General features: G+C 41.4%; 1 protein-coding gene across 1 annotated transcript in view; it reads right to left on the bottom strand.

Moving 5' to 3' along the window:
* Positions 1-14,827: 14,827 nt before the first annotated feature.
* The window catches only part of LOC144891638 (uncharacterized), a 177,890-nt gene continuing 176,080 nt past the window's right edge, over positions 14,828-16,637 (bottom strand). The window contains exon 10 of the mRNA XM_078775288.1: positions 14,828-14,893. Within this exon, the coding sequence (XP_078631414.1) occupies positions 14,828-14,893 (66 nt within the window). The remainder of the gene's footprint in view (positions 14,894-16,637) is intronic.

Consider the following 16,637-nt stretch of genomic DNA (forward strand, 5'->3'; position numbering starts at 1 on the left):
AGGAATGCAAATAAGCCACTCTAATGGTAACTAGCAATTTCCTCCAGAAAGAATATGCTTTGACCTTGGTTCTGCCTCACCGTTTATATTTCCTGGCATGTCTGTTTCCTCGCGTGCCTTGCTTACCTTCATCCAAGGCTGCATATTGTAAGAAAAAAAAAAAGCCAGAAACGTGTGTTCACACATTTTGATATTTCAAACAGTGAGGATGATGTTCGGGCCATGTCTGAAAAATCCATCTTGTTTAGCTCACATTTTTTTCAATTTAACAGAAATGTAATCGAAGATGACACATAGACATATTTGATTAGATATTTAGCATTGTTTACAAAACTGTAATCTTACAAAAAATTGGTAATTTTTTTATTTATTATTTATTTATAAATCAATGCAAGATATTTGAAAGACAGCATAAAGAGATTTTTTATGATTTCTCAATCAATAGCATTTTTCAGATTTGTGAGATTTCTGTATGGTCAAACACTATGAGAATTCGTCAAGGCGGAGCTGCCGTTTGTATTCAGAAAACTTTCATTAGTGTACAAATTTTATAAAACCTCCAAAAATGGGGAAAAGAGGGATATTCATCCTCTCAAGGGGATTTAAGGGAGTTCATAATGAGAAAACTTAACACAAAAGTCTGAAATGGAACTTTGAGGGAGAATTTTTTTAATTTAGGTAAACCCACAAAATTGTAGGTAATTACCCCTAGAGCATTGAAAAGGAAATATATATATATATATATGGATTAAAAATGGCACAAATTTAAAAGCATAAGCATAGTGTAAATACGCCTGACGTTTTAGGTATTGAACCTTCATCGGAAAGGTTATGTCGGATGAGAAAGAAATGAATGAATGAATCATCGTTTTAAGGCCATTTTTCCCCGCTAGAGTGGGGGTTAGCCTTGCGGGCCCCATGACAATCATGGTTCCCTGTTTGAGGCAATGTTTTTATGGCCGGATGCCCTTCCTGACGCCAACCCTTGGTCGCCTCTTACGATGCACAGGGATATGGTGTACCTATTCTAAATCGGGGTACACACCGTGATCATTCATCCCAGCAAGCTGGTACTCAATTTGCCGACCTCGGAAGGATGACAGGCTGAGTCAACCCCCCTGGCGTTAATTCAGCGATCGACCGGGATTACGAACTCAGGATCCTAGGATCCCAAGCCGGCACCCTAACCGCTAAGCCAACACATAAGAGCAAGAGAGAAATTCATCGGAGCAAGAGAGAAACGGAGATGAGGGTCAGAGAGGGAGAGGTTAGGTCCTGAAATGTCACCTTTACTTTGATTCCAACGGTGGGTAGCACGAGTTGTGATAAATCTGTTATTTGATTTGTTCACCAACGCAGACAGCTCCAGACACTAGCCTTTTTTTTTTTTTTTTTTTTTTTTGTATACAAGATCGAGGCTCGTGAAAGAGCGAACATTAATCACACAGAAAGACAAACCGACACATAAAACATATAACATAGGGAGCGGTAGACAAGATGGGGAGAGAGGGGGAAGGACACAAACACAACATTTGAGAGCAGGGACCGAGAGACATGGAGACATCGAGAGATCTGAGAGAGGGCGAGGGCTTTGGGGGGGGGGGGCGTGGGAAGGGGGCGGTGGGAGAGGTATAAAACATATGGACACTGCCAGGACTTCCAGGAAAGAAGTTGGAATTTCAAATAAGGTGGATCTGGGGTGAATTAGCAGGGGTAGAAAAGATCAAGGTTTTGGATGGGGGAAGATAAGAGATGGTGGTGAACAGCTGTTTTAAAGACCTGGAGGGAGGAGTGGGATTGAAGGGAGTGAGGGAGTTTGTTCCAGAGGCGGGAGAAAAGAGGAATGAAAGAGTGAAGGTGAGCAGAGAGCCGAGATTTCGGCAGTTTAACCACCAGAGGGTTGCTGGCAGATCTTGTGCGACCTGTAGGAATATTTGGGGGACAGAGCACAGAGAGAGCTGGGGGTGCAAGGCCGGAGAGGAGTCGGTAGAAGACAGAAAGACCACCTACCTGCCTGCGGTGAGTGAGTGAAAGGCCCTCAGAGATAGCTTCATCGCGGGAGATTCCAATAATTCTGAAAGCTTTGGTTTCAACAGCGTGAAGCCGAGCTAGGTGTGAGGCAGGAGCACCGGCCCATAGGGGAGAACAGTATTCCATTGAGCTGCGGATGAAAGCCTTGTATGTGGTGAGGAGCTCAGGTGTGCCGAGGAAGGACTTCGCACGACGGAGGATGCCCAGTCGGCGACTGGCTTTGGAGGCCAGCTTGGAAATGTGGTTTTCCCAAGAAAGATCATGGCAGATAGTGAGACCCAAAATCTTGAGCGACAGAACTTCTTGGAGAGGATTGTTGAGAAAGTAGATGGGAGGGTTGTCCAGTCGATCTTTTCGGAGAGACATAGTAAGAGTGTGAGATTTGTCAGGATTGAAAGACATGTTCCACTTGTTTGACCAGTCTGTGATTTTGTCCAGGTCTTCAGAGAGTGAGGAGGCAGCGGACTGCCGATCTGAGGGAAGAGGAATGGAGCGGCAGAGAGTGGAGTCATCAGCAAAGAGATAGAGAGGATTTTCGAGAGAGTCAGAGAGATCATTGATGAAGACCAGAAAAAGCACGGGGCCCAGAACACTGCCTTGGAGAACTCCAGCCTGAACAGGAAGAGGAGATGAGAGAAACCCATTCAGGGCCACACGTTGACGACGACTAGAGAGGAAGTCCGCCAGCCATGCGTGGAGATTTCCATGGATACCAAAGGAGGAGAGTTTGGTGAGCAGAGCGGGGTGCCAGACCGTGTCGAAGGCACGATATTTGTCATTTGAAAGGGATGGGATATTTGTCAATTAGCCTTGACAAAATGTCCTATTGCTATGTATCAATATAACGATTCTCATGCATAGCAACAAGCCAGTGCGTTCCAAAGAATCCTCCAAAGTACACTACCGGTTTAAAAATTTTAGAACGCCTCAATTTTTCCAGTTTTTATTGAAATTTACGCAGTTTAATGTCTCAATGTACTCTGAAATTAAGCATAGAACAAATAAACAATTGGAGATAAAAAATAAATCATAGAATCATTTTGTTTAACAAAATTTAATTTTAATTTTTGACTCAGCAAAGTAGCCACCCTTTTGCAGATATAACCGCCCAACACACTCGTGGCATTCTTTCTACAATGGAAATCAAATATTGTTCGGGAAGTTCTTACCAACACTGTTGCAGAAGTTCCCACAAATGTGTTGCACTTTTAGGTTGCTTTGCTTTCACCCTTCTGTCCAGTTTATCCCAAACCAGCCCGATGGGGTTTAAGTCTGGAGACTGTGCTGGCCATTTCATGATTTGAAGCCTACCGTCTTGTTCTTTTCCTTGAAGGTAGTTTTGACATAGCCTGGAGGTGTGTTTAGGGTCATTATCTTGCTGTAGGATGAACCCCTGACCAACTAGGCGTATACCAGAGGGTATTGCATGGTGCTGCAAAATGCTGTGGTAGCCCTTTTGGTTCAGGGTGCCAGTCACTCTGTGCAAGTCGCAGACTCTGGATCCAGCAAAAGAGCCCCAGATCATCACGCTTCCTCCTCCATGTTTGACAGTTGGTGTCATACACTGAGGAACCATCCTTTTGCCTACTCGACGGCGTACAAAAACCCTGCGTGATGAACCAAATATTTCAAATTTTGATTCATCGGTCCATAACACCTTCTTCCAGTCTTCAGTAGTCTACTGGCGGTGCTTAATGGCCCAGGCAAGCCTCTTTTTCTTATTTTGCTATCTTAGCAATGGCTTTCTTACAGCCACTCGACCTGTCAAACCTGCAGCTCGAAGTCTTCTCTTCACAGTTGAAACTGCGACTCGCTTACTTCGACCAGTGTTAAGCTGTGCTTCAAGCTGTTGTCCTGTGAGCCGCCTATCACACAAGCTGTTGACTCTCAGAAACTTGTCTTCTGATTCTGTTGTGGCTTTGGGTCTGCCAGACCTCTTCCTGTCAGAGTTTCCTCCAGTTTCCAATATACTACTTCCTGCAGTGCAATATTGTCCAAATAATGCTTCAGAGGGTGTAATAACAGTCTGTTCCAATACTGCTTTTATACAGACAGGGGGTTTGTAATCAAGTAATCAGCAGAGGTTGGGACACCTGTAGGAATTGTTTGCATCAACTTTCAAGGCTTACTTTACTTACATTGCTGCAGAACAGCTGTAAGTTGTTAACCCATTACTTGTTCCCTGAAGAAGGCCATTTTTTACAATATAACTGTGCAATTTACATTATTTTCCCGTTTTTGCTAACCTAAACTTTTTTTTTTACCTCGAGCAGTTTACTGCTTACCTTTGTACCATTTCAGGTTATTCACTGGACAGTAAACTGCGTAAATTTCAATAAAAACTGGAAAAATTGAGGTGTTCTAAAACTTTAGACCAGTAGTGTATATGTTGTATTTCTTGACCAGGTTGCTGAATCCAAGAATCCTCCAAAGTACATGTTGTATTTCTTGACCAGGTTGCTGAATCTTAAAACCTAAGTTTGTGGCATTGCACACACACACAGCTCCCTCCCCCCCCCCCGCCCCCCCCCCCACTTCATTCTTTCTTCACGAAATCTGCTTTTGAAAGGTAAATATCTGCAAGCTTGTTAGTTAGAGTTGTTGTTGTCGATGTTGTTGTTGTTGTATAGCCCTGGACACTTCTCTCAAAGAAGGCCGTGGCACGGAGACCACAGATCGATTTCGCAGGAGTGACCCAGAGATGCCCCACATCCAGAATGGTGTACCACACCTTCACGAGGTCAGGGCCATGACAGAGTCAGAGAGAAAGAGAGAAACATAGAGAGAGAGACAAGAGGGAAAGGGACGGTCCATGAGGACCAATCCGCACACTGCCCTGACAAATCCGGGCAGCAGGGAAGAATGGGGAAGATTTGGCCCAAGACTTGCGTTAGGGGAGGGGGGGGGGAGTACACCCACTGCGAAGAGGCGGTTGTTGGTTAAAGAGTTTCAACAGATCTTGTCTGATCATCAATCGTTTGTGTTCCAAGGGCTGCCTCAAGCACAGAAAGGGCTTGTGTTTGGTGTAATATGTTTTCTGTTCAATACTCTAACGATCAAAGCGAATTGGTAGGGGCACAGTTAAGGGTTATGTTACCCCCTTCCTTACCCCCATGAACCTGTACAGGGAACCAGGCATACCTTTATGTGGACTTTCTAAAGCTGGAGATGTCAGCACAGATTCCTGGACCTGCTATCACTGGTTAGGTGTTAATGACTGTCTTCTTGAGCCCAAGTCTTTCTCACTCCATTCCATTTTGTTGTATACAGTGCTGGTCTGGAGGAATAGTAACATCAGAACATTTATTTATGGACGGTAGTTTGTGCTACTAAGACGAGTTTCTGGAATGTTCATATTACTCGCTGAATTTCAGGAACAATACATATGGGAAGGGGTGGAATATGAGGTTTTGCCAGAATTTTTTTTTGTAATATGCATCACTATAAATGGATGAGGTGTGTGTGTGTGTGTGTGTGTGTGTGTGTGTGTGTGTGTGTGTGTGTCTGTGTCTGTGTGTCAGTGTGTGTGTGTCTGTGTGTGTGTCAGTGTGTGTGTGTCAATGTGTGTGTGTGTCAGTGTGTGTGTGTGTGTCAGTGTGTGTGTGTGTGTGTGTGTGTGTGTGTGTGTGTGTGTGTGTGTGTGTGTGTGTGTGTCAGTGTGTGTCATACTTTCTGTGCCTATCACATACGGCTATTAATTAATTACGTACTATTCAAATGTATCTTTTAACACTTTAGATTGCTAAGACCACTTAGCTTAGACCTTGGAAGACACATTAACACTTGAGACCTAAAAAACCCAAAAATCCTAAAGGACCAAAAGTCCCAGAAGAGCCAAAAGACCCAGATGATCCAAACGTCCTTAATGACCCAAAATACCCAAATGTCCTTAATGACCCAAAAGACCCAGAAGTCACCAAGGACCCAAAATGCCCAGATGACCCAAAATACCTAAAAGTCCCCAAATGCCCAAAAAGTCCTTGATGACCCAAAAGTCCCCAAGGACACAAAAGACCCAGATGACCCAAAAGTCATTAATGACCCAAAAGTCCCAAAGGACCCAAAAAGTCGTTGATGACCCAAAAGTCCCTAAGGACTCAAAAGACCCAAAAGTCCCCGAGGACCCAAAATACCCAAAAGTCCCCAAGGACCCAAAAAGTCCTTGATGACCCAAAATACCCAAAAGTCCCCAAGGACCCAAAAAGTCCTTGATGACCCAAAAGACCCAAGAGTCCCCGAGGACCCAAAAGACCCAGATGACTCAAAAGTCCTGAATGACCCAAAAGTCACCGACGACCCAAAAGACACTCCTGAGTCCGGCAGGCAGGTATGCTACAAGGCAATGAAGACCAATGAAATTTTGGCACAACGGACCAACGGGCCCCCTAATATTCTAAACATTCCAAGGGTTGGTACATTCAGGAATTCTTGATGAGCTGTGAAGAATTGTTTTCCTTTGTGAAGGGTTGAGGGGTTAATTAGGTATTTGCTTGATGTTTTGGAGGATTCGATTTCCCTTCGAGCTTGTTTGTTTACCACGATACTCTAGAATATATATTCATTTCTATATTTACAATAAAATGTGACAGAACCCATTGGACATTTCCCAGCAAATTACCGTTTTGAGCTGTGGGAGTAGTTGCATAGTGGATGATAGAGTTAAGTGCCCTCAACTATGTGACAGTTTTAATAAAGCAGCTTTTTACATTCAACTGAATCAGTTGTTTTTCAAAATGTGTTTCACTTCCAAATACATAATGACCTCCACCACTGAAGGTGGGTGGAGTTCATGTTTTCAACCCTGTCTGTCTGTTTGGCTGTCTGTTTGTGAACAGGATATCTCAAAAAATTGCAAACGGATTCAGACGAAATTTGGTGGACCGGATTGGTGTGTGACAAGGACGAATTGATGAGATTTTGGTGAAGATACGAATCTGGATCCAGATCAGAGAATTTTAAAATGATTCTTCACCATTGAGTGATATGCCTAAAACCACAATATCTCAAAACGTTATGGACGAATTCGGATGAAACTAGGTGGATAAGTTAGGCAACAAGAACAAGCAATTAGATTTTAGTTCAGGTCCTAATCGAGATCCGCCCAATGGGATACAAAATGTAAACTGTTCAGCCTGGCAGAGGCATGTGCTTTACCTAGTGCTGTTTTCGCTGTATTGTGCAGCCATATTCGGATCCTAAATGTATTTGAGAACAGAAATAAAAAACAAATAATTTCATGAAGCATCTATATAATAATACCGTAAGGACTCGACTTTGTTATCCCTTTTACGCCGCACCCAGTGACCCGATGCCCACTGCACGAATGGATTTACGATCTACGAACCGCGCTCTTTGTTTATCATGTACAGACATACTCGAAAAATCTGAATTAGCCGACGTTGGGGCCCAAAAGCATCCGATTAACTGCCGATACGACGCCATCTTACGACGCCATCGTATTGGTGTCTGCTGGGCGAAGGCTAAGCGAGCCGTCCGCTGATTGGACAGTCGAGTGGTGTGAACATGGGTGGTGTGAACCAAAGGGTCTTTTTATTCCCTTGAACATTTTAAATTCGGATATATAAGGAAACGTCTTTATCGTCATTTTAATAAAGTTAAATGGAGTGACGTTGCGATACTCCGGGTGCGTTGCATAAATCCTCGTAACTCAGAGAGGTGTAGCAGGTGGCAAGACGTAAGGAAGCTTAAAGATAACGAGCTGAAACAGACGAACGATATGTCAATCCCTTTCTACACCGAACGGCAATAAAAGTATGAGAGCGGGAAGGCATGGTCTGAGCACTTCGAGCAGAGAGGACTGATTGGACTTAACTTAAAGAGAAAAAATTGGAGCTTAACGGAAGAAGAAGATCCCATGAGCACTCCCCTATGCCATCCATAATGGTACACTCTATCCATACACCACATCCTCCCTTCCGTGGATGTTCCATGGGTTTCGGCTAGTCTATATAATAATAGCGTAAGGACTCGACTTTGTTATCCCTTTTACGCCGCACCCAGTGACCCGATGCCCACGGCACTAATGGATTTACGATCTACGAACCACGCTCTTTGTTTATCATGTACAGCCATACTCGAAAAATCTGAATTAGCCGACGTTGGGGCCCAAAAGCATCCGATTAACTGCCGATACGACGCCATCTTACGACGCCATCGTATTGGCGTCTGCTGGGTGAAGGCGAAGCAAGCTGTCCGCTGATTGGACAGGCGAAGGCGACAGCAAGCCATCCACTGAGTGGACAATCATGAGCATGCATTTGTGCCGGTGCCGTCGATCGCGGTGTACGCTAACCTCATCAGGTGGGTTTACCATAATTTCTAAACATTCCGTAAACTGGGTATCTATTTGCCTGCTCCTGTCTTCTCCCACGGCCAGTTATATGTGGCATGTTCAAGAGCACGGTCGTTAAAAGATGTGTATATCAAGGTTGATAATACGAGTACGCAAGGAGTCGTCAGAGGCTTGACTATTACCACAAACATTGTTTATCCAGAAGTTTTAAAATAATTTCAACCTCTGATACTGCGTTCATTGTATTATATTCCTACTGCTCTGCCTTGACATTGACGCTTACCAATGCGCCAGTATGGGGCTAATTCCAGGCGATTTACTAATCCGTTCATTTTTTTTAAGTCGATGGTTCTACTGCTGTTCCTTTCCATTGACACATACCACTGCGCCAGTGTGGCCAGAGTGGTGCTATGCCGATTCCTATTACGAATCCATTCATTTTTCAAAAGTATATCGTAGCGTTGTCATTTAAGTAGATTGCAATAAATACGTTGTTCATATACGCACTCTTCATTCTCATCTTTCTTCCTAACTCTTACTCAGACAAGCAAATCCCCTATGCCATCCATAATGGTACACTCTATCAATACACCACATCCTCCCTTCCGTGGATGTTCCACGGGTTTCGGCTAGTTATTGATATTACTGCAGTACTGGCCAAAATATTGAATTGTTTCTTCGATGTTTCTTAGACATCAATAATTCTTATATGGAATTGTAATTCTAAGATGGAAAGTTCTTCATCGACTTTGAATCCTCTCCCTCTTTGATTTATTCAGCATCTCTAAAGAGTGTTTACATATGATAAGAATTCCTATCAATTTCCCATAATGCATGCCATCGTGCATAATATTGCAGGAATATAGGAACATGAGCAGTCTGTATTTGCAGATTCTTTATATTGGCTTTCTTTCCCATTTTAATTTTCTTATTGTACACTTATTCAATGATATGTCATCGGTTCATTATTTCAACAAAATTTTCAATAATAGCGATTTTCAAATCGACTTTGTGCAGTGAAAAAAAAATGCAATAATGCTTTGGTTGTTTTTGTTTGACAAGAACATTGATTTTAGATAAGCAGTGCGAGAGAATGTCTTTATAAGGTACCATTTCATGACATTGTATATCAATAATGTTTCTACATGCACCTATTTATTTCCTTTCTCCTCTGGGCATTATCTCATGCACATTTTGAGCTAGGAAGCTGATATTTGGACATGACAATGACCAAGTGATTTGGCTGTAAAGGATATTTTTGCTTTATCGATTTATTGATTAATCAATTAATTGATTAATTATTTAATTATTCGATGAATGACTCAATTAATCAAAAAAAATGTAAGTTACAGATTCGGATGAAATGGTGGTGGTTTAGATATTCTATGAGTCAATTGATTAATTCTTTAATTATTTTATGATTACGATTTATTTATTTTCATTATTAATCATTTATTTATTTTCTTTCTCATCTGGGCAATATCTCAGGCACCTTTGGAGCTAGGAAGCTAATATTTGGACATGACAGTGACCAGGTGATGTGGCTCAAAATGATATTTTTGATTTATTGATTGATCAATGAATCGATTATTTATTGATTAATCAATTTATTAATTTTTTTCGATTAATGGCTTATTTAATTAATTTTCAAAAAGTTACAGCTTCGGATGAAGCACTGGTGGATTAGGTATGCTATTAGCCAATTGATTAAGAAAATATTTTATGATCACTATTTATTGATTTTAATTATGCAATTAATCAATCAATTATTGTACAACTCTCCCTCCCAATACAGTCTCCATGAGCTGCACTGCGGTATTGCCGGGCGCCGAGGGTGCCCTGGCAATGCTGCGCTGGAGGATATTTAATTATTTGGCATGGGGGCGGTGTACTTTGAATGTATCTGTACTTGTTTGTTTTCTTGTTTGTTTGTCCGGGCGATATCTCAGCCATCCTTTGAGCTAGGAAGCTGAAATTTCGGCACAATAGTGAGTAAGTGCTTTGCCAAAAATAGTATTTTTTGTTTTTTGATTAATGAATCAATTGATTAGTTATTCAATTATTATCGATTAATGAAGTACTTATTTCCTTTCTCATCTGGGCATTATCTCAGGCAACTTTTGAGCTAAGAAGCTGATATTTGGACACGACAATGACCAAGTGATTTGGCTGTAAAGGCTTTTTTTGATTTATTGATTATTTTTGATTTATTGATTAATTATTCAATCGATTAATTGTTTAATCATTTGATTAATGCCTTTATTTAAAAAAAAATTAATTTACACATTCTGATGAAACGGTGGTGGTTTAGGTATTCTATTCGCCAATTTATGAAAATTTTAAATTATTTTATGATTATTATTTTTTCCTTTTCATTAATTTATTAATCATTTATTTATTTTCTTTCTCTTCTGGGCAATATCTTAGGCACCTTTTGAGCTCGGAAGCTAATATTTGGACATGGCAATGACAAATTGATGCTGCTGTAAAGGCTATTTTTGATTTATTGATTGATCAGTTAATCTATTTTTTATTTAATTCTTTGAATAACGACTTAATTAACGAATTTTTTTTAAGTTACAGATTCGGATGAAACGGTGGTGGGTTAGGTATTCTATTATAGTGGGGGACCAGCTAATAGATTCCGTGACCATTTTCTCAGGACCATGGTTTGAAGGCATATTTTGAATGATTAGGCAATAATAATAAAATTTAGCCAGGGGACCCCTCGCAAAAGTGTGGGCTAACTCCACCAGAGGTCGAAATCCAAGATGGCCGCCAATAATACTGATTTGGCCATATTTCCACTTCTAATTAAGTTAGAAAGATGATTTTTGTGTCTAAATATATGTTTTTGAGGTCAAGGAATTCAAAAAGAACAACTAAAATAATGTAGAATTAAAAGTTACTTCATTTCTAAACAAAATGTCACTGTTTCACCACAAATCAACAATTTATATATACATTTGTATGTTCCGAAACTGGTGAAAGGCATATTGAACAATAATGATGTGGATTAGGACAATAATTTCAATATGAAGACAAAATTAGAGGTCTTAATCAAAGTAATCTGTCAACATGTTAATTAGTCTTGTACAACTGTACATTGTAAGTATGTTTTTTTTTACTAGAGGTAGACATATACTTAAACAGAACTGGTTATATGGATTGCATAAAATCAGATTCATAGGTCAAAGTAATATGCCTACATATCTATTAATACACAACAATCTACATTTGCATTAAAATGTATGCTGAATGGTGTATATATACATACATATATATAACTAAAGTAAGCAATTTTGTGGCCCAAGCCATACACAACATATTGAAAGTTAGTCATCATCAAGATATTCATCTTCATCAGTCACTTTCCTCTGAAACAGAAGAATAATCTGGAATGGTTGATTCTTGCAAGGTTTTGGGAAGTGCTGGCCTAAGATGTCGCACTGGCTTGCACAAGCCATTTTCCAGGGTCCATCCATGGGTCAAGGGAGATGTAACAGGATCAGATTTTTCAAAGTTAAGCAGTAAGTATGTCTGGAGGTTCACTGTCTTCACCTTAAGGTCATGGGAGTCTCTATCAGGTGGAATTCTTAGGGTTGACTTCCTTTTCATGCTCTTCCACTTTTGAGCTCGAGCTTCCCCTAGAGACTTGCTAATTTTGTCATTGTAAATGAATCTAATAGTGAACATGGCCATGTTATCAAGAACATCTCTTGTTGCAGGGATCTCTTTGCCAACAGTCTGCAGCATAGCCCTGGCTTCATCTGAGGATGATCCTTTTTCATACAGAGTCTTTTTCCCATGTCCAAAGAATGATGTTGTTGTATCACAACCTGTATGTACACGAAGAGGGACAATTATTTCAGACACAGCCTGGGTACATATGGTTTGGCAGTTGATGATTTCTCCTTTCCGTTTTATTGCCAGAAACCCATCAATCTTATGAGCAGCATGTGCAGCCAACACGATAACATCTGTATCTTCTGAATCTAGGACGACTGGTGTTTGGATTCCTGCTTTGCGAATTTGAGAATAGATGGAAAGGAGAATTGTATCAGCTTCAATGTGTGCACATTCAAAATCATGAACTTGACCTCCTGTTGTTAAATTCTCACATTTGGAACCCACAGAATATATGATTTCAGCATTGAGGCCTTCTTGACATAACACACGTAGCTCACTCTTTAGGAATGTCTGTAAACGTTGCTTGTTTGCTGAGCTACATAGCAGGTCCTGAAATGCTTTTGGTGATGGGAATGTATCTGATGATTTCATGAAGACATTTCTTTGCCCATCGAGGCAGCCAGATTTGTTTGACCAAGCTGTGCTCGCTGACTTTGATAGAATAAGGTAAGTCATAAGGGTCATGAACAAGAACAATTTTACTTGCAGATGAGTGTCTGTTAATGACAACAGAAAGTATCTTTGAAGCATAATCTGCCCATGTGTAGCTTGTTCCATCTGGCTTGTTACGATCTTCAGCTGAAGGGGTGCATAAGTGCCATATGAAACCCATGTTGACTAGAGCTATGAATTCATCTGGTAACTGTTGAACTTTTTCCATGTTCAGTGCTTCTACAAGTTTTGACTTTTGGCCCTTTCTCATTGTGCCATTTATATTGTTACGGTCCGCGGATTAGATGTTATTTTTACCGAACGGTGGTGTAACCGCGGCCGAACAGTTATTCCCCGACTAAAACCCGATTCACCCTGAACGTTGGCCGTATCGCGCCACAGCTACTCAATCTGGAAAACTCTAAAGCGACCGAATGCAAAGAGGAAGAAGACGTACAGAAGAGTAACGGGATTTATTACTATTTACACACACAAGCAAAAAGGAGCAGTCACGATTATGTACAGGGACATGAGACGCAGGTGACACAGTGAATTCCTTATACAAGCTTAATTACCTACCCAGGACAGAACAAACAAAGACGACTCACACGGGGAATTGCAGAGTGGATTGGCTGGAAGGAGGTGTGTGGCTGGAGGGGGAGGACGGCACGGAGCTGGCTGGAGCTTGATCCCGCGCGGGACGTCGGGCTGGACCTCGACGGCCGCTGATGCCACCGATCCTGTCGTGTGCGCGGGATCACGGGTCAGATCACGGGTCGGATCACGGGTCGGATCACGGTCAGAGCCGACGTGCTGGTGGGGGGTCTGGCGTGACGGGTTCTCTCCTCTCTCTTTCTTTGTCCAACCACTCTTTCTCCAACACAACCCCTCAACGCAACCACTGACCACCCCTGACGACCAACTCAGCTCTTGTCATGGACCTCTCTACGCGCTCTTTCTCTGCCGACCCCGCTCTTTCCTTTGTACTCGTCTCTCCTCTGTAAAAGCTCATCTCCTTGGGGAACGCCCCCGCGGCGGGTTATATAGGCCCCGCCCCTCAACCTTTGCGAACCTCCCCCAAACGCTCTTCCTCCGCCCTCTCAAACCAAACCCCTCATGCTCAGTTGGTTGTTCGGGGCTGGCTCACTCCTCCCCTCTATGACGAGGTGGAGACACGCCTTTCTTCCCCAACCCTGCCTCGTGGCCAATGGTGGTTGAAGAAAACTGCCCAAAATGCAGTTGGCCATTGAAATGAAATGAAAGGGGACCTATTCTTATTTCACTTGGTGCAATGGAATATTTAAATTAATGGGAGACACAGCCTTACCCTAAGACACATAATAAGATATAAGCTACTTAACAAGGGTTTTATCGGGTCCTGCAATGTAGTGTTTATGGAATAACTACCGAGATGCCCTTTGACCTTTACACTACGGAGGTATTTACAAGGAATCATTACATTTTACAGAGGGTGATATTTACAACAATTTACTATACAATACAACACAATAAAAAAAAAACACAATCCTCATATCCGCAACAATATTAAATATTGGCAGTCACTCGTCAGTGACTCGATATTCCATCACTTCTGAGAGGAGGAACTTGTCCTTGTGTGCTTCAGCGAGTGCAATGACTGATGCTATTGCTTTGTTTTCCATAGCTTCGGACTTGGTGATCTTAGCAGCAGAAGCATCTTTTGCTTGTGGTTGGTTGCTAAAATTTCTTCTTGAATTCCTGTGAATGGTTGCATGAAAAGATTTGCAGAATGTTTCCAGCAAATTTTCTCCATCCTTGTATGCTGAATCAAAGTCACTGACAAGCTCATCAGAAGCAAAAACACCAGACATCAGTGAGCTCAGTCTTGTGTTGTTCATGCCGAAAGGACCACAGTCAAACTCAGTAATGCAACTATCTAAATCTTGGACAGCTTGCTCACCTTGTTTGATGCGAGTTGGAGCATTTTCTGTGTGTCCTTGATGTGACTCATGTGTGTTTGCAAGTACATGTAAAGATGAACGTACTCTGTTCACCGAGTTTACATTGCGCACACCAGAGAGGAGCATCTTCTCATTTTTCGAGATTTTATGCCAACCAGCTTTCATCTTGGAGCCCTTGTTCATTGTCATTTCAATTCATAGGTCAAGTGGTAGACAAGAGTAAGGTTTTCCTGTCTTCAACAGGAAAGGTTTTCTTCAACAGGTTTTCCTGTGGAAAAAAAATCTTGAACAACTAGATGTTAATAAATTCAACTTGAACATATAAAGGTTGTTAGAATTTAATGGTATAAGACTTTCAGCTGATGTCAGAATATCTGGAAAAGAATCTCTGAAAAAAATTAAAATAATAATAATGGTAAAAACAATAATTTCTTCAATAACTCATCAAATATTAAGATAAAAATCACCCACAGGGTGAACCGTATCTTGCCAAAATGTGAAAATTCCGTTTTTTCGTCATGACGTCATCAAATGACGTCATAGCGTCAAACTGTTTACAGATCTGGGAAGCACTCATCAAGGGCATTCATATGAGGTATTACTCGATATGGTACCTACGATTTCAAAATTTGACCTTGGGGTCAATAATTTTCGACCTCCAGCGCTAACCATGAAGGTCAAGGCCGATCGCCACCAAAAACTAATCAGCTGAGCGCCGGACCATATACTAGATTCCCATGAAGTTTGGAGACGATCCGATCAAAGTTACTCAAAAAATTAGTGTTTCGTCGACCTCCATGATTGGCCGCAAAGTGACCTTGACCTTTGACCTTGACCTTCATAATTTTGTGTGCTAAAGGGTATCTCTAAAAGACTCTGATATGCGAACTTACAAGAGTTTCCAAAGGGAACTGTGCTCTACAGAGTGACCTAAACAATGCGAACTAAAGCAATACAATATACATGAAAAGTGCAGTTTTTTCGTCATAACGCCGTCAAATGACGTCACATTGTCAAACTAGTTATATGTTTGGAAAGCACTCAACAAGGGCTTCAATTTGAGGTACTACTCGATATGGTAACTGAAACTTGAAAATTTTACCTTTTGGTCAAAATTGAATGACCTTCAAAATGACCTTGAAGGTCAAGGCCGATCGACACCAAAAACTAATCAGCTGAGCGCCATACCACACCCTATATACCCACCAAGTTTGGAGATCATAAGATCAAAGTTACTCAAAAAATAAGGGTTTCGTTGACCTCCATGATTGACCGCAAAGTGACCTTGACCTTTGACCTTGACCTTCAAAATTTTGTGTGCTGAAGGGTATCTCTATAGGACTCTGATATGCGAAGTTACAGGAGTTTCCAATAATAACTGTGGTCTACAGAGTGATCTAAACGTGAAAAAAAAATGATTAACCACAAACAAAAAAATAAACATATGTCACCCACAGGGTGAACCGTATCTTGCCAAGTGACCTTGACCTTTGACCTTGACCTTCATAATTTTGTGTGCTAAAGGGTATCTCTAAAAGACTCTTATATGCGAACTTACAAGAGTTTCCAAAGGGAACTGTGCTCTACAGAGTGAACTAAACAATGCGAACTAAAGCAATACAATATACATGAAAAGTGCAGTTTTTTCGTCATAACGCCGTCAAATGACGTCACATTGTCAAACTAGTTATATGTTTGGAAAGCACTCAACAAGGGCTTCAATTTGAGGTACTACTCGATATGGTAACTGAAACTTGAAAATTTTACCTTTTGGTCAAAATTGAATGACCTTCAAAATGACCTTGAAGGTCAAGGCCGATCGACACCAAAAACTAATCAACTGAGCGCCATACCACACCCTATATACCCACCAAGTTTGGAGATCATAAGATCAAAGTTACTCAAAAAATAAGGGTTTCGTAATTTGACCTTGGGGTCAATAATTTTCGACCTCCAGCGCTAACCATGAAGGTCAAGGCCGATCGCCACCAAAAACTAATCAGCTGAGCGCC

The sequence above is a fragment of the Myxine glutinosa genome, chromosome 4, assembly GCF_964187855.1.
Source record: "Myxine glutinosa chromosome 4, kmMyxGlut1.1, whole genome shotgun sequence".
Taxonomy (NCBI): Eukaryota; Metazoa; Chordata; class Myxini; order Myxiniformes; family Myxinidae; genus Myxine; species Myxine glutinosa.